This window comes from Diadema antillarum, unplaced genomic scaffold (assembly GCF_040938485.1).
Source record: "Diadema antillarum isolate AM-2024a unplaced genomic scaffold, OU_Dant_1.0 seq00002265_RagTag, whole genome shotgun sequence".
NCBI classification, from domain to species: domain Eukaryota; kingdom Metazoa; phylum Echinodermata; class Echinoidea; order Diadematoida; family Diadematidae; genus Diadema; species Diadema antillarum.
In genome coordinates, this window is record NW_027272894.1 from 153856 (window position 1) to 176794 (window position 22939).

Consider the following 22939-nt stretch of genomic DNA (forward strand, 5'->3'; position numbering starts at 1 on the left):
GAGTCTTTTATTTTTGCACGTAAAGTTGATGCGAATACAATATATTATGCAAATGCGTATGACAGTAAGGTGCGAAGAAATGTACATGATCAATAATGAATTGTGGAGCTGTGGAGCTTCAAGATGACCTAACATATGAATATTAATGAGCTTAAACCATGAATATGTATGATTATGTATTTATGTAAATATGATTTGTTTATGCGTGTGGAGGTGTGGAGGGTGACTCATTGCAACCGATGGTATCGCTTGTGTGGAGTGTTTGTTGTGGAGTCGTATGATTTTACACGATGAATATTATGAAAGGGTAAATTATATCAGCATATGCAAAGATTAAATGTATGACACAGATATGTTTACCTTGTGAATGGGCGTGACAGTAACGCGTGTGGGCTTAAGTTTATTTGATACTTGATTGTGGAGCTGTTGAGACTTTCATTTTTTTTTTTTTGGCAACGGATTGTATGGCTTACAGTGTGGAGTGTATATTGTGGAGTCGTGGTTTTTTTTTTTTTTTTTTGCTACGTTTTTTATGTTTGTTTGTTTGTTTTGTCGCACGATGATACGAAAGGTTGATACGAATATATATGCAAGTGCGTATACCGGTAACGTATGAAGGATTAAGCATCATCTATAGTGAATTGTGGAGTAGTGGAACTCCAAGATGACTAATATATGAATATTGATAAGCTTTATTCATGAATATGTATGAATATGTATTTATGTTAATATATGAATTATGTTTGGGCTAAGGAGCTGTGGAGCCATGGAGCTGTGAGGGGGTCTCTCTTTTTCAATTGATTGTATGGTTGGTGTTGAGTGTATGTTGTGGAGTCGTATGATTTTGCGCGATGATACGAAAGATTGATATGAATAGAACTATGCAAATTCGTATAACAGTAACGTATGTAGGATAAGTCATCACCAATAGCGAATTGTGAAGCAGCGGAGCTCCAACAAGATGACCTAGCATATGAATATTAATGTATGCAAATGAGTATCAATTATGTATGATTGTAAGATTAAGCACGCTCAGGTGAGACTTGTGGAGCTGTGGAGAGCGAGACTCTTAAAATGATTTCTATGGTTATTGCGAAGTTAGGTTGTAGAGTCGCATGCTTGCACGATAATACATACAGAACATTTCATATCATTACAGATATTCGTGTAAATGTGTAAACACGACGTAGGATCATAAGATAGGCCCATGATCACGTACCCGCTGAGCAGCGGAGTCGTGAAGCAGTGAAGTTCCAAGATAATGCAAAATGTATGAATATTCATGAGTTGAGGGTTAAATGTGGAGTTAATGGTGTGATGGGGTTGTGCGCATTTATATGATGGAAATCTTATGTGACTTTACTTGACGTAATATCATTACGGTGTGAGTACTTGGCATCGAAAGTGAGAATGAATGAGAACAATAATATCTTTTCACCATTCCATCATTTCATCGTTTCATCATTTCATCGTTTCATCATTTCATCGTTTCATCATTTCATCGTTTCATCATTTCGTCGTTTCATCATTTCGTTTGAATAGTTCATCACGTTCATCATTTTATCGTATTGTTAAAGAGACTTAAGTCAGTTTTCTACACAATGTTGGGAAAGCAAACATGTAGACACACAAACTTGTATATAGTGTTTACAAGTGCGAAGTAACAGATTATAGCGTTTTGTACGATAATTGCGGAGTCGTATGTTTACCCGATAATACGGAAATGTGATATCATTCCAGGTATAATCATGTGTAAATATGAACACAAGATTTTCGCAAGATAACGATCGAGTTCCCACTGAGCAGTGGAGTTCCAACATGGCGGATGACGCATGAAAGAGTGCTCATAGATGCAATTGAGACATGGGTTCTTTGTCATGGTCACAACAACGTACAGTGACCCAATGAGGTCTATATGCATGGTGTGATCAATAACTTATGTGTTTCGTAATATAACGAATAGGGGCTCAAACAACTCGAAGTCTTTCAAATATTATATTCGGGAAAGAATACGCGGAAAAAAAAAATCACAAGAAAAAAATGAGTGATTGATGTAATCGACGTTTTGATATTCCCAATGTTCATGATACATCTTTTACTCTACTACAAGTCGCACCTAGCTTCAATAGTTTACAAAAATGTATCTTGTAATATCGTGTTATGTATAGTTGAACTTTAAAAAAAAATCAGCAAACCACACGATCATTAACATGTAATCATGTTCCGAGATGTCAGCATATCAGACGTTACACAATGATATTGAAGTTGTAAAGTATCGCGACTATCATGTCGTCGTTTATTTGTTAATTTTGTTTAAGAATGTGTTGTACAACATTTTATTTTTTTTTGTTGTTCGGTTTCGTTAAAGTTCAGCGATTTGAATAAACAACAACAAAAACAACAACAACAGAAGTCGCACATAGTACATATATTTAAACAAAATGCCGAAATGACAAAATGGCGAAATGATGAAACGGCGAAACGGCGAAACGGCGAGTATGAGTACAATTATTCTTGCCTTTAGAGGACCACGATTGAATTTTACTCTTTTAATCGTTCATACACGCATACTCTACACAGCTACGCAAGGAGAAAGAAATACATATTTAGTTTTTCGGTATTATATACACAGTAAACGCTTTAATAAACAAAAAAAAAAGTTAATACAAACTATTTACATATTGAATAGTAGAAATGTTGAAATGAAGAATATTGATAAATAAGTAACATATAACGATGTTATACATACATATAAACAACCATCGAAGCTGTGCATACTGTAACTAAAGAACCCCCAAGGGAAAAGAAATACGCAAAACATAGTCATGAAACGGTAACACGAAAATATTAGTCTGGTGTTGCGTAGCATTATCGAATATTTGAATCGAGACCATGACCATGAACCGACAGATTTCACCTGTTGAGACTCGTCTGCATGAGTCATAACTCTTACGTAAGAAAGGCCAATGCGGAATCCCCCAGTCGAATGACGTCATTGTTAATTTAAGTATCGTTGGCAGGTGGTGAGCAATAGCTTGTGTTATTCGAGCATACTATTCTTTGACAACAACAAAAAAATGTATAGTGAATTAACTATGTTGAGTAGACCAATAGTCAGAAACAATCGCGTCCAACGGACTTGTTTTGTTTTGTTTTGTTATTCATCTTGTCATTTTCTTGTTTTGTTCTGTTGTTGTTGTTTTTTTTCGCTGCTGAGACTGCGATTTTGCACGTAATCTAGTGTTGTGTAATAAAACGATATTTCATCACATCGAATGGAAAACAAATGACAAAAGCGATTGATATGTTACAGAAACATCCAAAAATTTAAGGTACATTGTATACTCGTTCAAGTTTAAATATAAACTCACAACATTTGCCCATTCTCCGTCAAGGACTTTCAGTGTACACAATGGCAAATGAAGTATAGTGCATTGTGTTCAATCGAAATGAGGTTTAACACAGTCTTCTTTTACAATGGAATCACCTTTTCGTATCTTTTTTTTTAAAGCTAACAACATCCCCTCTGTTTCCACGTCTATATAGCACGATAGAAATTACAATGGACGTACTTACGTATTTTGAAATATCCCAATGATAATCTGTAACATTGCATAGAAATAAAAGAACAGTAAAAGCAATTCTCAGTTTAGAATTATATTATACATAACTCAAATCAAATTATTATACATGAACAAATGACTATACACAAAATAGGAAGTGTTCGTTAACACGATGATACGGACACGAATAGGAGTCATGAAACGGCGAAAAATAATATATACAGATATACTAGTTTGGTTTGCGCATCAGCATCGAATATCAGAAGCGAGGCCGTGACCGTGAACCGACAAACAGATTTCACCTTTCGGGACTTGTCTCTATGAGTCATAACTCTTGCGTAATACGAGTGAACAATGGCGAAATGCCCTGGTCCAATGACGTCATTGTTAATTTAAGCATAATTGGCGGGTGATTTAAATGAGCGCAAATTGGACTTCGAGCTCAGTCAGGTGCTAATCTTTTACGGCGTACACAATAAACCATCTCTCGTCTCTCGTCTTAGCGAGACTCTACAGGCTCTCAAGTTAGGCCTACCCATGCATACTATCTTTTGAAGTTAAGATGGAAAGTTCGATAAGATATACCTGTGAGCTGTGCTGTGCAAAGTTATCAGCTAGGAGAAATCTTAGGCGTCATCATCGCATACATCATCAGGATCAGCAAGTATTGCACGCATGTAAGGTGTGTGGTCAAACTTTCAAACGAACCGACAGCTTGAAGCGCCATGAGAAATCCCGACACCATCATCGAAATGTCAGAGGACAGGAGGATAAAACGACGGCCGGAGCTAGGAAATACAGTTGTCTGACGTGTAATGCAGAGTTTTCAGTGAGGAGAAACTTAACCCGTCATCATCGCACATTTCATCAGGATCAGCGAGTTTTGTATGTTTGCAATACGTGTGGGAAGGCGTTTGGTCGACTCGATAGTTTAAGACGACATGAGAAGACACAACATCTTTCCAAATGTCATTCGGATGAGGAAAGTCAACGATTGGTTTGTTCAGAATGTAATGCTCATTTTACCGAGATCAGAGATCTTGAAGATCATAAGAAAACTCATTATCCAAAAGAAACTTATCTCTGTCACACTTGCGGACGAATATACAATGAATGCAGAAAATTTGTGAAACACATTAAAAGTCATGGGAAACAATCTTCGTCAACACCAACGTGTAAGCGGAAGTCTCCACGAGAGAATCAGTCAACAAGGCGAAAGAAACGTAAGTATTCTTGTTTGAATTTTCTGCTGTTGAATCAATTCTTTATAATCTCATAATTAAGGTTACAGTAAAGATTTAGTGTTTATCAACGAAATTACCTTCATCTCCGTTAATGATGCACTCTAGAGAACACACACTCTCTCTCTTTCTCTCTCTTCCTGTTTAAGAAGTAAATAGATAACTTAAATTGGAGGGACATCTTTTTAGCCGTCGCCTCCATTTCCGACTCTTTCTCTGTTATGATCTAGTCAGTTACATTTTTATCCACACATTTCTTCGTCTAGTATGTGTATTGTCTCATTGTAAACAAATGACGTGCATTTAAATCTCATTCTGATATGTAAAAGTCACGTTGTACTTTATTTCGTTATATGCAATTGTCATATTGTATACTTTCGTCGGAAATGAAATGAAATAAAATGAATGAATAATAAATGCGCATTTTTTTGGTAATTAGATCATAATATTGATAGTATGTAGTTTTCATTTGAATGCTATAATAATAAATGTCAATATAATCATCGACTCTACAGTCTCTCAGGCACGAATTAAGACCATTGTTTGTTTGTTTGTTTCTAGCACGGTGCCCTCAGTCTGACCAACAGTCTGACTTCAGTATGGATATCAAGCTACCCCCACACGTGGACCCAGAGGGATGCGTCGCCAGAATGTACAAGGAACACTGGTACAATATCAAGGACAGGCAATCACAAGGACGAGTACATAGATGGTACAATTTTCACCTCCAATCACTCGACAACACCATCTTGAAAGAAAAGGCTCGAAAAGTGTTTGAACTGCAGTCCACTGCCTTTAAAATTAACGCTTCGTATGGATTTGTTTTGTTTAACAACGAAACGAAAGAGTGTAGGTACTATTACGCGAGTAGAAACACGAAGATTTTCAACGAACCATACGTTATCACAAATCACGCTTCGTTTGAAGGTTTCATTAACACATTCATTCATGAAGATGTTCTTGAATATGCCAGGTCCCTGCGCCCAGATTCCAAATGGGTGGTTCAACATATCACGAACGTCACGTTCTACGTATTTTCTCTCATTGATCATCCCATCGGTAGGGGAATTGAGCTCCCACTGTACGTGCTAGATAACAAAGCGATCATTTCATTGGTCAAGAACCGAAAGACTGGTAAAACGTACGACGACAATTTGTGCCTCTTTCGATGTATCGCCCTTCTTCGTGGTAACAGTTCAAAATGTCTAGAAACAACAACGAAAGAATTGTTACAGAGCTACAAACCAAATGAAGATATAAACAAATTCCCAGGTGTTAAACTCAGCGAACTAAGTGACATCGAAGAATTCTTTCAAATTAATATTATTGTTTATCAGTTAGTGCCTGTAGGTGACGAATCAATAGGTGGAGATTGTGGACAGGAAGTCAACGATGTTTGTACCGCTACTGTTAGTTTGACTGAAACTGAAAAAGATCTATTCAACAGTGAACAGACAGTAGCTGCTACACTCATTCGTCGAGGTCTGGATAAGTTTGCCGAGACACTGTACGTTAATCTTCACGACAGTCACTTCAGTTATATCATTGACATCGAGAGGTATTGCCGTAACTATCAATGTAGACAATGCAACAAATTGTGGAAATCTCGAAAATCGCTTCACCGACATGAAAAACTCTGCAGCGCAACAGCCACCAAACACGTTTTTCCTAAGGGGCTTGCAACATTTCACAACTCAGCCACAATATGGGAGGAACTGGAGGCTGAGGGAATTTTCGTTGAGGAAAGTAGGAGATTTTTCCCATATTTTGCTACATTTGACATAGAGAGCTATCTTGAAAAATCTAATGAAAGTGAATGTAAATCTAATGGCAACCTACAATATACATCTCGACACATACCTTTGAGTGTTAGCGTGAACTCAAATGTACCAGGTTACAACGAGGCTTATTGCATGGTGTCGGATGGAAATCCCCAGACATTAATCGACACTATGGTGGCGTACTTACTAGAAGTCAGCCAACGATCTTTTCAACTTCTGGAACCACTTTATCAAGACGTCCTGGACGAGATTGACGTCAAAACTGAGGAGATACGAAGTAGATTCTTGACTGATGGGGAAATATCTCCTGTACCCAAATACTTAACGAGACTGCGACAAAAAGTCTTAAATTATTTACAAGAGTTGCCAGTTGTCGGATTTAACTCGGGTAAATACGACATTAATGTCATTAAGGAGTTTCTATACCCAACCCTTCTCAAAATGGATCCTATCAACTACCTAGTAAAGAGAAACCACAACCACATGGCTATCAAAACTCAGCACCTACAATTCGTCGACATTTTGAACTTTCTTGCCCCAGGATTCTCTTTAGCTTCATTCATGAAGGCCTACATGTACCCGTTCGCACCCCGTGGAGCAGTGGAGCTGTGGAGCGGTGGAGCTCCACAGCTAATGAATATTAATGAGCTCATGAATAGTAATGATCATGAATATGTATGAATATGTATTTATGTAAATAGACATGCATTATGTATGAGTGTGAGATATAATAGTCTGTGAATGGGTGTGACAAAAGCAATAATGAATTGTGGAGCAGTGGAGCTCTCTGACCTAGCATATCAAATTAGTGAGCTTAAGCCATGAATATGTATGATTATGCATTTATGTTAACATTGTATAAACTATGCGTACGCTGTAGAGCTATGGAGCTTTGGAGCTGTAGAGCTGTGGAGCGGGAGTGACTCTCTTGCAACATCATGGCTAGTGTGGAGTGTGAGATGTTGTGGAGTCTTTTATTTTTGCACGTAAAGTTGATGCGAATACAATATATTATGCAAATGCGTATGACAGTAAGGTGCGAAGAAATGTACATGATCAATAATGAATTGTGGAGCTGTGGAGCTTCAAGATGACCTAACATATGAATATTAATGAGCTTAAACCATGAATATGTATGATTATGTATTTATGTAAATATGATTTGTTTATGCGTGTGGAGGTGTGGAGGGTGACTCATTGCAACCGATGGTATCGCTTGTGTGGAGTGTTTGTTGTGGAGTCGTATGATTTTACACGATGAATATTATGAAAGGGTAAATTATATCAGCATATGCAAAGATTAAATGTATGACACAGATATGTTTACCTTGTGAATGGGCGTGACAGTAACGCGTGTGGGCTTAAGTTTATTTGATACTTGATTGTGGAGCTGTTGAGACTTTCATTTTTTTTTTTTTTGGCAACGGATTGTATGGCTTACAGTGTGGAGTGTATATTGTGGAGTCGTGGTTTTTTTTTTTTTTTTTGCTACGTTTTTTATGTTTGTTTGTTTGTTTTGTCGCACGATGATACGAAAGGTTGATACGAATATATATGCAAGTGCGTATACCGGTAACGTATGAAGGATTAAGCATCATCTATAGTGAATTGTGGAGTAGTGGAACTCCAAGATGACTAATATATGAATATTGATAAGCTTTATTCATGAATATGTATGAATATGTATTTATGTTAATATATGAATTATGTTTGGGCTAAGGAGCTGTGGAGCCATGGAGCTGTGAGGGGGTCTCTCTTTTTCAATTGATTGTATGGTTGGTGTTGAGTGTATGTTGTGGAGTCGTATGATTTTGCGCGATGATACGAAAGATTGATATGAATAGAACTATGCAAATTCGTATAACAGTAACGTATGTAGGATAAGTCATCACCAATAGCGAATTGTGAAGCAGCGGAGCTCCAACAAGATGACCTAGCATATGAATATTAATGTATGCAAATGAGTATCAATTATGTTTGATTGTAAGATTAAGCACGCTCAGGTGAGACTTGTGGAGCTGTGGAGAGCGAGACTCTTAAAATGATTTCTATGGTTATTGCGAAGTTAGGTTGTAGAGTCGCATGCTTGCACGATAATACATACAGAACATTTCATATCATTACAGATATTCGTGTAAATGTGTAAACACGACGTAGGATCATAAGATAGGCCCATGATCACGTACCCGCTGAGCAGCGGAGTCGTGAAGCAGTGAAGTTCCAAGATAATGCAAAATGTATGAATATTCATGAGTTGAGGGTTAAATGTGGAGTTAATGTTGTGATGGGGTTGTGCGCATTTATATGATGGAAATCTTATGTGACTTTACTTGACGTAATATCATTACGGTGTGAGTACTTGGCATCGAAAGTGAGAATGAATGAGAACAATAATATCTTTTCACCATTCCATCATTTCATCGTTTCATCATTTCATCGTTTCATCATTTCATCGTTTCATCATTTCATCGTTTCATCATTTCGTCGTTTCATCATTTCGTTTGAATAGTTCATCATGTCCATCGTTTCATCTCATTTGCATTATCTACAAGTGCGAAGTAACAGATTGTAGCGTTTTGTACGATAATTGCGGAGTCTTATGCTTTGCACAATAGTATACGGAAAGGTGATATTGCATTCCAGGCATAATTATGTGTAAATGTGTAAACAAGTTGATCGTAAGGTAATGACCGAGTACCCAATGAGCAATAGAGAGTTCCAAGGTGTTGCATGATGCATGAATGAGTGCTCATTACAGATATGACTAAGATGTGTGAGTTCTCTGTCATGGTCACGGCGTTTTACATAACATGAATGAATCATGCATGGTATGGAAATTTAACCTTATGCGGCACTTTCGGATGGTACGGACATCTATAAGAACTAATAGCATTTAAAACAGAATACGCAAAAAACAAAATCAACATCAAGAAAGTGAAGAATTGGTATAATCTACGTTTCCATATTTTCCGTGTTCATGATACATATTTTACTCTACTACAAGTCGCACCTATCTTGAATAGTTTACAAAAATGTATCTTGTAATATCGTGTAATGTATAGTTGAACTTATTGATGAACAAAAAGATATTTCACTACAGCATTTACATCGCAGTGTTTTCTCTCATGCATAACAAGCTGGTACTTGTATCTTGTACAATTTTCTCTCTCCCTCTCTTGTTGTCTTTCTCTCAAAAAATCGGCAAACCACACGATCATTAACATGTAATCATGTTCCGAGATGTCAGCATATCAGACGTTACACAATGATATTGAAGTTGTAAAGTATCGCGACTATCATGTCGCCGTTTATTTGTTAACTTGTATAAGAATGTGTTGTACAACATTTTAACATGTTTTTTCCGTTTCGATAAAGTTAAGCGTTTTGAATAAACAACAACAATGACAGATAGATTCAAAAGAAGAAGAAGAAGAAGAAAAAGAAGAAGAAGAAGAAAAAGTATGTCCCGAAGACGAAATCGTACTGAATTTTTGGGCAAAATATTAATGGGAGAAAGGAAGTGAGATAGGGAGAGGCGGAAAGAGGAGGATTATAAAGTCCCATTGCGCGTGTACATTGATTGACTGACAGTGTGGGTCACGGGAACAGGAGAAGAGAGACAAGAATCATTGGAGCATGAAGTATAATCAATGCGAAACGGCGAAACGGCGAGTTGACGAATATGAGTACAATTATTCTTGCCTATAGGGAACCACGATTGTACTCATATTCGTCAACTCGCCGTTTCGCCGTTTCGCATTGATTATACTTCATGCTCCAATGATTCTTGTCTCTCTTCTCCTGTTCCCGTGACCCACACTGTCAGTCAATCAATGTACACGCGCAATGGGACTTTATAATCCTCCTCTTTCCGCCTCTCCCTATCTCACTTCCTTTCTCCCATTAATATTTTGCCCAAAAATTCAGTACGATTTCGTCTTCGGGACATACTTTTTCTTCTTCTTCTTCTTTTTCTTCTTCTTCTTCTTCTTTTGAATCTATCTGTCATTGTTGTTGTTTATTCAAAACGCTTAACTTTATCGAAACGGAAAAAACATGTTAAAATGTTGTACAACACATTCTTATACAAGTTAACAAATAAACGGCGACATGATAGTCGCGATACTTTACAACTTCAATATCATTGTGTAACGTCTGATATGCTGACATCTCGGAACATGATTACATGTTAATGATCGTGTGGTTTGCCGATTTTTTGAGAGAAAGACAACAAGAGAGGGAGAGAGAAAATTGTACAAGATACAAGTACCAGCTTGTTATGCATGAGAGAAAACACTGCGATGTAAATGCTGTAGTGAAATATCTTTTTGTTCATCAATAAGTTCAACTATACATTACACGATATTACAAGATACATTTTTGTAAACTATTCAAGATAGGTGCGACTTGTAGTAGAGTAAAATATGTATCATGAACACGGAAAATATGGAAACGTAGATTATACCAATTCTTCACTTTCTTGATGTTGATTTTGTTTTTTGCGTATTCTGTTTTAAATGCTATTAGTTCTTATAGATGTCCGTACCATCCGAAAGTGCCGCATAAGGTTAAATTTCCATACCATGCATGATTCATTCATGTTATGTAAAACGCCGTGACCATGACAGAGAACTCACACATCTTAGTCATATCTGTAATGAGCACTCATTCATGCATCATGCAACACCTTGGAACTCTCTATTGCTCATTGGGTACTCGGTCATTACCTTACGATCAACTTGTTTACACATTTACACATAATTATGCCTGGAATGCAATATCACCTTTCCGTATACTATTGTGCAAAGCATAAGACTCCGCAATTATCGTACAAAACGCTACAATCTGTTACTTCGCACTTGTAGATAATGCAAATGAGATGAAACGATGGACATGATGAACTATTCAAACGAAATGATGAAACGACGAAATGATGAAACGATGAAATGATGAAACGATGAAATGATGAAACGATGAAATGATGAAACGATGAAATGATGGAATGGTGAAAAGATATTATTGTTCTCATTCATTCTCACTTTCGATGCCAAGTACTCACACCGTAATGATATTACGTCAAGTAAAGTCACATAAGATTTCCATCATATAAATGCGCACAACCCCATCACAACATTAACTCCACATTTAACCCTCAACTCATGAATATTCATACATTTTGCATTATCTTGGAACTTCACTGCTTCACGACTCCGCTGCTCAGCGGGTACGTGATCATGGGCCTATCTTATGATCCTACGTCGTGTTTACACATTTACACGAATATCTGTAATGATATGAAATGTTCTGTATGTATTATCGTGCAAGCATGCGACTCTACAACCTAACTTCGCAATAACCATAGAAATCATTTTAAGAGTCTCGCTCTCCACAGCTCCACAAGTCTCACCTGAGCGTGCTTAATCTTACAATCAAACATAATTGATACTCATTTGCATACATTAATATTCATATGCTAGGTCATCTTGTTGGAGCTCCGCTGCTTCACAATTCGCTATTGGTGATGACTTATCCTACATACGTTACTGTTATACGAATTTGCATAGTTCTATTCATATCAATCTTTCGTATCATCGCGCAAAATCATACGACTCCACAACATACACTCAACACCAACCATACAATCAATTGAAAAAGAGAGACCCCCTCACAGCTCCATGGCTCCACAGCTCCTTAGCCCAAACATAATTCATATATTAACATAAATACATATTCATACATATTCATGAATAAAGCTTATCAATATTCATATATTAGTCATCTTGGAGTTCCACTACTCCACAATTCACTATAGATGATGCTTAATCCTTCATACGTTACCGGTATACGCACTTGCATATATATTCGTATCAACCTTTCGTATCATCGTGCGACAAAACAAACAAACAAACATAAAAAACGTAGCAAAAAAAAAAAAAAAAACCACGACTCCACAATATACACTCCACACTGTAAGCCATACAATCCGTTGCAAAAAAAAAAAAAAAAAATGAAAGTCTCAACAGCTCCACAATCAAGTATCAAATAAACTTAAGCCCACACGCGTTACTGTCACGCCCATTCACAAGGTAAACATATCTGTGTCATACATTTAATCTTTGCATATGCTGATATAATTTACCCTTTCATAATATTCATCGTGTAAAATCATACGACTCCACAACAAACACTCCACACAAGCGATACCATCGGTTGCAATGAGTCACCCTCCACACCTCCACACGCATAAACAAATCATATTTACATAAATACATAATCATACATATTCATGGTTTAAGCTCATTAATATTCATATGTTAGGTCATCTTGAAGCTCCACAGCTCCACAATTCATTATTGATCATGTACATTTCTTCGCACCTTACTGTCATACGCATTTGCATAATATATTGTATTCGCATCAACTTTACGTGCAAAAATAAAAGACTCCACAACATCTCACACTCCACACTAGCCATGATGTTGCAAGAGAGTCACTCCCGCTCCACAGCTCTACAGCTCCAAAGCTCCATAGCTCTACAGCGTACGCATAGTTTATACAATGTTAACATAAATGCATAATCATACATATTCATGGCTTAAGCTCACTAATTTGATATGCTAGGTCAGAGAGCTCCACTGCTCCACAATTCATTATTGCTTTTGTCACACCCATTCACAGACTATTATATCTCACACTCATACATAATGCATGTCTATTTACATAAATACATATTCATACATATTCATGATCATTACTATTCATGAGCTCATTAATATTCATTAGCTGTGGAGCTCCACCGCTCCACAGCTCCACTGCTCCACGGGGTGCGAACGGGTACATGTATATACTACTTTCAACATGTTCAAGACGAACATATTTTCCCTCAAAATACAGCAAGTATGAAAGAGAAAACCAAAGAGATACTCACTCTATGTACATCTTTTCCACGAGAAAACCAATGCAATATAATACAACAACCATCTCCATGATTTCAATGTTATATAATCGGCAAGTGGATTGATTACAACGTACAGAATCCTGTGAAACATAATCAATTCTTGATTAAATCAACCATCTTGTCACTTTTAGCAAAATTTATCAACGCGTATGATACCGATGTGTTGGCTCAGTGAGTAGAGCGGCTGCCCTCACAATTGGAAGGTCGTCATGGTCGTGGGTTCAAACCCCGGCCGCGTCATACCAAAAGACGTTAAAAGATGGGAGTTGCTGCTACCTTGTTTGCCGTTCAACAGTTGAAAAGGTTAGAGCAACGTCGATCTGGCGCTGCTCAGTGGCTGCCGGGTCCACGATCAATTGGGCAAAAAGAATTTCCATTCTTGGACAATAAAATTTGGAGTTTATATCCAAAACAATTATTATTATGATTATTATGATACAGGTAGACCAAAAAAAAAAAAAAAAGGAGAGAAAAACAAAGGCTCTACATTTCACTGTCTGTTGTCTATTAAACAAGAGAATAGTAACGTGGCATTCTGAATCTCATGGACTTTCAATTGAGCCTATCAAAACATTAGTCATTGTCCATATTTAAGCTATGATATGACACATGACAGTTTTATGGAAATTCCGTTAATCCGTAAACAAATATAACATCGCATGTATATGACCCATTTTACGAGTACTGTAATGCAAGGCATTTTGGCGTCGAATTAGGGCCGACGGTCATTTTTGCGGCATAAAATTTTCACCGGCATTTAATGCATTTGGTGTAGACGAGAAGTATCGACTACATTTTGATTTTGCGAAATTAAAATGCAGCGGAATATTTCTGGTTTTACGGTATTTGTATATACACTAGTATTCCTTTGAGAAGTGATTATATCCCTAGCTATAAAACCTACTGTGCGTGAATAATACATTTTGTGTAACGTTTCTGTTCATAATTATGCGTAAGTCATGTATGCTGGACGTCCTAGTCAAGCTTTAAATATCTTATGGCGATCCACACAAAATGTATCTGATATAGGCCTATTCCATGTTCAAACTATTCATATATTTGTGCATAATGTATGTACAGCTCTATATGCATTTTGTGACTAAATCACATCAAATCAAATCGATTCAAAATGAATCACACACGTACATCTATTGACACAAACTTTTAATCCTTCCAATAAAGGCACAATGTCCATAATGTATTTCATAACCGTAACATCTTTACAAATGAGAAAGGAGAAAGTGACCCTCTGACTATTACATGGAAACCAAAACTGACGGTATGTTGAACGCAATTTCAAAGCAATAAGGCACTCTTATTTCTTCTTTCTTGAGGATAGTATTTCTGGTAACCATCTTGTTGCTGTTGTCCGTCGTTTTGATTCCTTACGGGGGGCATCCGTTCCTTAGCGCTCCTGGCATATCACCTTATAGGGCTTCGGGAGCAAACTTAAGGATCGGTGGCCGTAGGTAAAGTCAGCCTTGGCTCCCGGGGGAAGAGATACCTTGAACCGCTGCATGATGTTGGTAAAGAAGAGAAACATTTCCATCTTGGCCAGCTGCTCACCGAGACATTTGCGACGACCTGTCAATCAAAGAAAAAAAAAAGTAGAAATCAATAACTATCATAATGATTATCATGATGAGAAACATCTTTGTAACGACGATAATAAAGATGAATTGATATCAATAATGTTATGAAATTATTAACAATCATATTGTTGACAAAAAATTGTAATGCACCTGCTTGTGTCTTCCAAGTAAATTTGTCTCACTAACAATCTACACGATGAAGGTCATCCTTACCTGCGCCGAATGGCATGAACGCGTCGTGCTTCACAAAGCTTTTCCCATCTTTGGACAGGAAACGCTCAGGTCGGAACACTTCCGGGTCGCCCCACACCTTGGGGTCATGATGGATGTACAAGATGTTCATCCCGATGTTTGTTCCCTTTGGAATGTCGTAGTCCTTGATCTTCATATCAGCCGTGGCTCGATGCGGGACACCGATAGGAACAATGGGTCGAAATCGCAGCGCTTCTGTGAGGACCCCTTGGGTGTAAGGCATTGCCTTTTGATGCTCGTATGACGGCGCTGTGTCCAGTCCGATCTCTCGTTGTATTTCAGCAACAACCTGTAAACGTTCCGTTTATATGTCGATTAGTTTACTCTATGTCAAGTTTGGAAAGTAATCATTTAAAGCTCAAAATACGCTCGTGTTGGTTTGTCTATTGTCGTGTTCATGAAACTTGGAGGTTGAGCCAAAAATGGCTTATATTGCTGGAAAGTTCACGCAAACTTTAAAGTTATACCATCTATAGAGATGAAAGTAATTCTGATTAAGAAAGATTAGCAATTGAATGTGCGCCAATAGTGCTCTCTTTATAGTTGGCGATGTTGACAAAGCTTTTTTGTGTGTTATTTCACGTTTATAAGCAAAAACTAATAGTGCCCAAACAACTGCTACTCCTACGTAGCATTATGCAATTCTTGAAAAACCATTCGTATATTATTTTTCTGTCCGGCACACGGTCGATTTTCATGATTACATGGTGGTTTTTTTTAATGATATTTCATGATAGATAGCTGTTACCATTGGCAGGAGCATGGTAGTAGTTTAAAGGAGTATTTTTAGTAATTCGTGGGTCACCTTTTCTTGGATTTCAGGATACGCAGCCATGAAAAGAATCACCCACGTCATTGTTGTTGATGTCGTTTCGGTCCCTCCAATGAAAAAATCAAAAGCGATGGTTGTCGCCTTCTCTAAACTTAGCTCCGACCTTTGACCAGCTTTTTCCAACTCGTGCACTTGGTTGATGTACATATCGATCACGTCTCTGATGTCATTTGGGTCAAAGTTTTTTTTGTGCTCCTTCACTGCCTTATCTAAAAATTCTCTGACGCGGACCATTTTATTTCTCCTTCCGTTGCGAATAAAAGTAGGAAAGTACCTGATTAGAGTTCCTTCCTCGGCAGTTATGTCATTCAGGTATTGCGTGAGTTTCTGGAATAGTGGATCCGAATATTCAAACCTGTGTCCAAAGGTGATGGCGCATATGATATTTGAGACGGCCCACATGAAGTTTGCATGTGGGTCTAGTGCGGTACCACCCTTGCTTGCAAAGGCATCTGTCAGCATGCGCGCTTCCTCGTTGATGCGACTTTCCAAGCTCCTCTTGCCCATGCCGAAATTGCGCAGAGCGTTTAGACCGAATCGCCGATGGTCGACCCATTCTGCGCCCTCCGAGAGGGCCACCCCTCCTGAGGAGTGGTAGGAGAATACAGATGAGAGATAATCAAACAATCGCAGGGGTGAATCCAGGAATTCTTTAAGGGGGGGCGCAACTAATTATTCTGGTGTCACTTCCGGGTTTCATTTTATTTTTTTTCTTTGTATTTCTTTTGTTTTTAACGAAAATTAAAGGGGGACGTGCGCCCCCTCTGGATCCGCCAATGAGCAGTCGGTTGGAGAGATGCATACTAGTAGATGTAAGATGCAATGCATTTGATAGATCGGGAACTAGCAAGCTAACTTTGACAGATACACACCTGTACCTGGGTGCTAAAAATATTTTGCCATGCCTCGCTGATCAGTGATCCAGGTAACTTTTTGTAAACCCTTTCTTCTATCCTTTCTCTACGCAAGCCATCCCTCCCTCCTATTTTTTTTTTTCAATATGCTTAGGTACGAGGGCTGCGTGCAATTCAAGTTATACTCTTCAGCTGCAGCCCTTCTATATTATTCTTTGTATTATTGATACGTTTTTATATTCATTGTAAAGGAAATTAAGAAAATATTCTTTGTTAACAGCTTATGTTTATAAATACATATGGCACCAAAAGTTACATGTATACATAATATGTGCATATTCAATAATACTACAAGGACCAATAAATCAAATGAAGCAACCTAAAAAGTCAGAAATATTAACGCTGATGAACACAGCAATGTTAACCGCAGTTTGAACAAAATACAATGTACAAGCTCAAACTTGTCAAATATGAATAGTCAGACATGGGGTTATACATTATCCAAGGGGCTAAGCTATAGGTGATTCTTCTCTTGCGTTTGTTCAACAAGGTTTAGTGCAAGCAGACTGTGCCCTATTGATATCACGTGACTTTCAGCACTTGATGATGGGGAGACCTGATACTAAGAGACAAGTGGTGCTGATGAGGGGGAAACGGTGGAAATGTAAAAGAGAAACGGACAGACTGACCCCCCCAAAAAATACATTGGTAGAGAACAAAGAACGATATAAACATAAAGATAGACCGACATGATGTACATGGACATGAAATAAATACACACAGGTCATCGGGTGAGGAAAATAACAGCACTGCTATATAGCTGACGATCTCTTACCGTTGTATTTCACAAATGTCTTGAACTCTGGGTCCGGTTCCCTTCCCGTTGTGACGTCAGCTTTCTTAATTAGAATTTCGTTCACCAGTTCGTGGGTGGCCAAGTAAACCATCTTTCTGTCACCCAAGGTGAAGTACATAACGTCTCCATATCTATAAATGACAAGAAATGTCATAACAAATGTGACGGTTTAGCAATAACATTTGAATTTGAAATGGAAAAATAACATGCTTCATTGTTACCCGCAGCAGTGTAACTATGTATTCACCTCAACTTCCACTGTATGCTCTCTGGGAGGGGTCCGAATTATTTAACACCTCTGTTTTCACAACTGAAAGTAAAACGTACCACACCGACCCCCATCACTTATTTCGTACTAAACAAAGGTTATGCAATAACTAATCCGAATATCATATGTCGGCAGATGTAATGAACTTATAGTAATCATGGTTGTTAAAGACTACCCCTCTACAAAAATCGCTTTGTTCTACTGCTGGATAGGTTTTTATTTCAAATCTTCAAGGGGATTATCGCTTCAACTTCGATTATGAAAAAAAAAGACTTTAATATATGTTATCAATTTTTCAGTTGAAAGCCGTGTCTTTTCTTTCAGGACCTCTCACCAGAGTTTGAGAAAAACAAAACAAAACAAAACCGTGCATGTTTCAGGAGTACAGTCAATAAATAGTACTGATCAACTTGAATGTATAAAACTAATAACACAAAACTGGGCATGTATTTCATATAACTTTGCCATGTTCTTTACTTTAAACATTGTTGGTCAATCCAGAGGAAGCATTTTTTCACCTTTTTGTGTGAAACAGGCAGTGTTTACTGAAAAGACCAGGTATTGGTTTTCTTTTCGGCTTCAAGTAAGGAAATGAAAGCTAGTAGATAACAACGCATCGTCACATCTCCATTTCTCACTTTCTTGACGTGTCGAGAAGAGGAGATTTTCATCTCTCGACTGCGCCTTCTTGAAGGCGAGGTTGGAAGATGAGATCTCAAAACTTTCCTTGTCGTCTTCTCGCTGACCCCTAAAGATCGTGAGGACGATCTTATCTCATATCACGCTGTTGGACTAACACGGATCCGAGGCGAACAGAATTATCCAGCCTTCTCGGCGGTAGTTAGGCCTATACGCTTCCGTACAAATTGATATTAATCATTGATTGATTCCATTCACATGGCCCTTCGCCTGAAATAAAGGACCTTGGAACGCAACTTTCATCAAAGTTAGCTAATTACATTAAGTCCGCGTGAACGTAACTTATGTGAAGGTTAAGGAGGAAAGAAAAGAATAGTGGGCGCTATTTTCTCACCTCTTCGAGAGGTCATAAATGACCAAAATCGGATTCTTGAAGATACTAGAGAAGGCGAAGAAGTAGCTTTGGGGCCATGGAAGGCTGGTGGGCCCTGGTGGAAGATTGTAGCGTCTGCGGCCCTTGGTACTCCTCAGCACCCAACTCAGGCCGAGACAAAACACAACGCCAAGTAGAACACCGGTCTGTCCGACTTCGGACAAAGCGTTGATCACGAGGTTGATCATGATGATGACCTCCACGAGAACTACGTCTGGAAAAAAAACACAAATAATGTTTGAATAATGTTACAGAACTTAGTTCGTGAAATCACGTTATTGCTTGGTGCCTAGTGATTTTTTTTTTTATATATCCCCAAGAAGAAGTTTGTATATGCACGAAATGTCAAGTAGAAAGACATAATCAAACATAATTGGTACGGATTCTTCATCACGAAAGTGAGCACATCGTCATCCTACACTATACAGGCATAATCATAAATATAAGACAAAACCTATTAACTCTAGTAAGCTCCAGTAGACCAGGTTGAAGAATTTCCTGATCAACTCGGGCAAGCATTTTTCTTAGGAAGATTATAATATATTCATATTACAGTATTCATCGCATAATCGGGACAAGTTGGGAGTAGCAAACACGGCCCCTTTAAGCGAGGTGCCCGATTTCGCGATGAGTACTCACCATACGCTAACGGCATACGACATGTACATGTAGTGCACACACACACACACACACACACACACATGCATACTGACGTACTGTACATGTACATGAATACACAACACGCTACCCCTCGGCGCGACCCTCCAGCTCTCCCTGCATTCTCGCAATGATGTAGAGTAATCGCAACCGGGTTCGATTCTTCTGTCAAACACGCGTGTACACGTAATCAATGTCAGCTCATAGTCTAGATTCATAAAACGTTACGCATTCGCACATACATTGAACCCTTCTCATCTTTCACGCTCTCCCTCCCACTCTCTCCCCCATTTCACTGAATACGTAACTGTTTATAGCCCTCATTTCAATCACGTAACTTTTGCCCAGTCACAACTGAGGAAGATTGTGACGTACACACAGATCACAGTGTACAGCTGTATTGAAAGTTGAAACCAAAGACAGTAGATAACAAGATACGAAGGCGCGCGATAACAATGGACTTTGCCCTCAGAGTGTATGACTGAGATTAAACAACGCACACAGCCTGGGCTGTATGAGCGAGGCATGTTTTTTATTGGATGTGAGTCGAGTAGGAATTGCAAGCGAGCACATGGCTTTGCTTATGTAGGGGAGAAGAATGTTCGCGAAGGCATGTGCTTTGCAATGGCATGGATACTTATACACGGCGCTTTCGTGGCTATGCATGTACATGTACTGGATGGACGGAGGTCAAAACACACCAATCCGAAGCTTGCTTTGTAAGTTTGTTGTAAACGACAACTGATACGGAATCTTTGAAATATTGTTGTGGTACTTTGGTATATTTTTTGTGTAAAATATTAACAAAATCAAAGATCGCTTGAAGAAAAATTGTCCCGTTTATCAGAGGTCCCCGCCCGATTATCCAGTGAAAATAACGTGCGTTGGAAATGTTTCTGGGAAGCGTATATCATTTAAGCGAGGATCCCGATTATCAGATGCCCGATTATGCGATGAATACTGTACTGGGTTTACCTTTAATTATATGAGATAACAAAATTCTAACATAAGCAAAGGATGTCTTCCGCCAATGTCCTGTTACCGTGTTCCACGCCTTTACTTCTCTTACAAGTAGAACCTCTACTACTCACCTTTAAAAAAAAGAATAGGAATCTTATACCATTTCCGACGAAATACATTCGGCAGTTACAGCTGTTGGCTCTCTTAGATAACCAAAACACAAATGTTTGTAGTTTCAATAGGTTCTCTGCGCTTCGATCCGAGCGGATTGTAGAAGAGAAAATGAATGTTAAACTTGGACGATATTCTGAATGGGACAGTAGAGATTTAAAAAAAAACCACCACACAACGGATCAGAACTGGAATAAAGACAGATGTCTTGACAAAGCTTTGAAAAAAAATGACATTCTTGAAGAAGCGCTTGTAAAGCAAAGAACACCAGAAAAAACAAACAGGCATATTTAACTTTTCAAGTAAAGAAAAAAAAAGTCGTTACATGATATGTTTAAGCATTTCGTCACCAGCACATAAACGCTCAGTAATTCCATGTTCCCGCTTCGCGTACCTTGTTTACAAACAGTATACCTTGCCAGTATAGCCCATTCCCATCTATACACATTATTGCAATCACACAGAAGACGAATTACATAAAAAGGTATGATATACTTACTTTGATTCAACAATGAAGATAACAATTTCTAATTGTCACGGAGTCTGGAGACTGATCCTTTTGAGACCAAGTTCCTGATGGTGAATGTCTTAACATGCCTACTATAGCAGCTTATATCCAGAAAAGCAAGACACTGTTCGGAGGAAGCATAAGAACCCCCGCCGGGCGATAAGAAACCACGTGATCAAAGTCCACCAATAAAAAGACGTCCAGTTAATGAGGGATAGGACTATGCCCTGTCGGTAATCATAACTTCGTCTAGTCGACCTGCGCGTATGATATGGACAAACGATATCATTTCTTTTATCAAATCAAATCCTTCTCACAACTGTGCAAACACACCGCATGTCAAGTGCATTAGAAATGTGTTTGGGCCAGGAAAATGACGATGAACAAAACATTCGTGTGTCAGGGACAGGTTAGGTAAATGCTCTCGAATATTGAGGCCAATGGGAAAAAAAAAAAGGTCTCGTGAACCACCTGATCCCCCCCCCCCCCGACAAAAAAAAAGGTTACGTGACCTCCTAATCTGCAAGTAGTTTAACTGAAAAGTCATTTTCATTTTTATTAGGTTTTACCGTCCAATGTCGTGAAATTGTCCTTCATTTTAATTTCATTTTATATCCATTCAAATTCGTGAGTTTGAATCGGTGAAGTGACATTGGTCAAACGATTTCTCTTCTGATGATTTCATATTCATTATTTAAGCGCCCTTTTAAATGAGGGGAACGAGTTCAAATTCTGATATAAGCATTCAATCTCGTGCTTGGGATTCCAAGGTTGTATATCCAGATTAGTATTGTGGACTCGATAAACTCTTGAAAGCATTTTCAATATTTTGCTTTGGAACAAACAATTTCAGAATTAATCATTCAATTTCATAATGTTTATCAACGTTTATTTATATATATATTAGAGTGATTATGTCCACTTAATGATTGAATGTGACTCTAATATTTACTTTAAATGTCATCACCATAACCTATATTTGTTTATTTGAACATCCAGATATTCTTTTAGCTTATCATAACCAGTATGTAAAGTTCAACAGATATTATGAAGTCCTTATTTATTTATCTATTTATTTATTTATATGTTTTATTTTCACAGGGTGGCTCCATCAGTGGGTTAAACACTGTTGTTCTTGGAGGCCCTGCATGAACACATACATACAAATAAACACATGATAATCATACAATACCAACATCAAAATCAAATTTGCAGTATCAAATCTGTATATATCTTAATATACTGTATATACTGATATCTATTAAACTCAAAATTTAACAAATATTATACAACACATTACATCCTCATATCCTTAAATTTCCCCTACCTCAGAAAGAAATTTCATCGTGCCATCACATGGTTTTGTTGAATTAT

At 38.0% G+C, this 22939-nt stretch overlaps 1 protein-coding gene and 1 pseudogene across 1 annotated transcript; both read right to left on the minus strand.

The window, feature by feature from the left end:
* Positions 1–13060, minus strand: part of LOC139714401 (cytochrome P450 2J2-like) — a 32619-nt pseudogene extending 19559 nt beyond the window's left edge.
* Positions 13061–13443: 383 nt separating this feature from the next.
* On the minus strand, positions 13444–21647 carry LOC139714406 (cytochrome P450 2J2-like). The gene is made up of 6 exons (XM_071626114.1): positions 21557–21647; positions 19231–19483; positions 17909–18060; positions 16193–16803; positions 15349–15676; positions 13444–15127 (listed from the first exon to the last, which is right to left on the minus strand). The coding sequence occupies exons 2-6, from the start codon at positions 19455–19457 to the stop codon at positions 14949–14951; spliced, it is 1497 nt and encodes a 498-aa protein (XP_071482215.1). The 5' UTR covers positions 19458–19483; positions 21557–21647; the 3' UTR covers positions 13444–14948.
* Positions 21648–22939: the final 1292 nt, after the last annotated feature.

Coding starts and splice junctions, on each gene's coding strand:
- LOC139714406 (XM_071626114.1), bottom strand. CDS start 19,457: ATGATCAACCTCGTGATCAACGCTTTGTCCGAAGTCGGACAGACCGGT. Junction 18,061..19,230: donor ATTTATGACCTCTCGAAGAG/GTGAGAAAATAG, acceptor TGTCATTTATAG/ATATGGAGACGTTATGTACT. Junction 15,128..15,348: donor GTTCATGCCATTCGGCGCAG/GTAAGGATGACC, acceptor TTTGATTGACAG/GTCGTCGCAAATGTCTCGGT.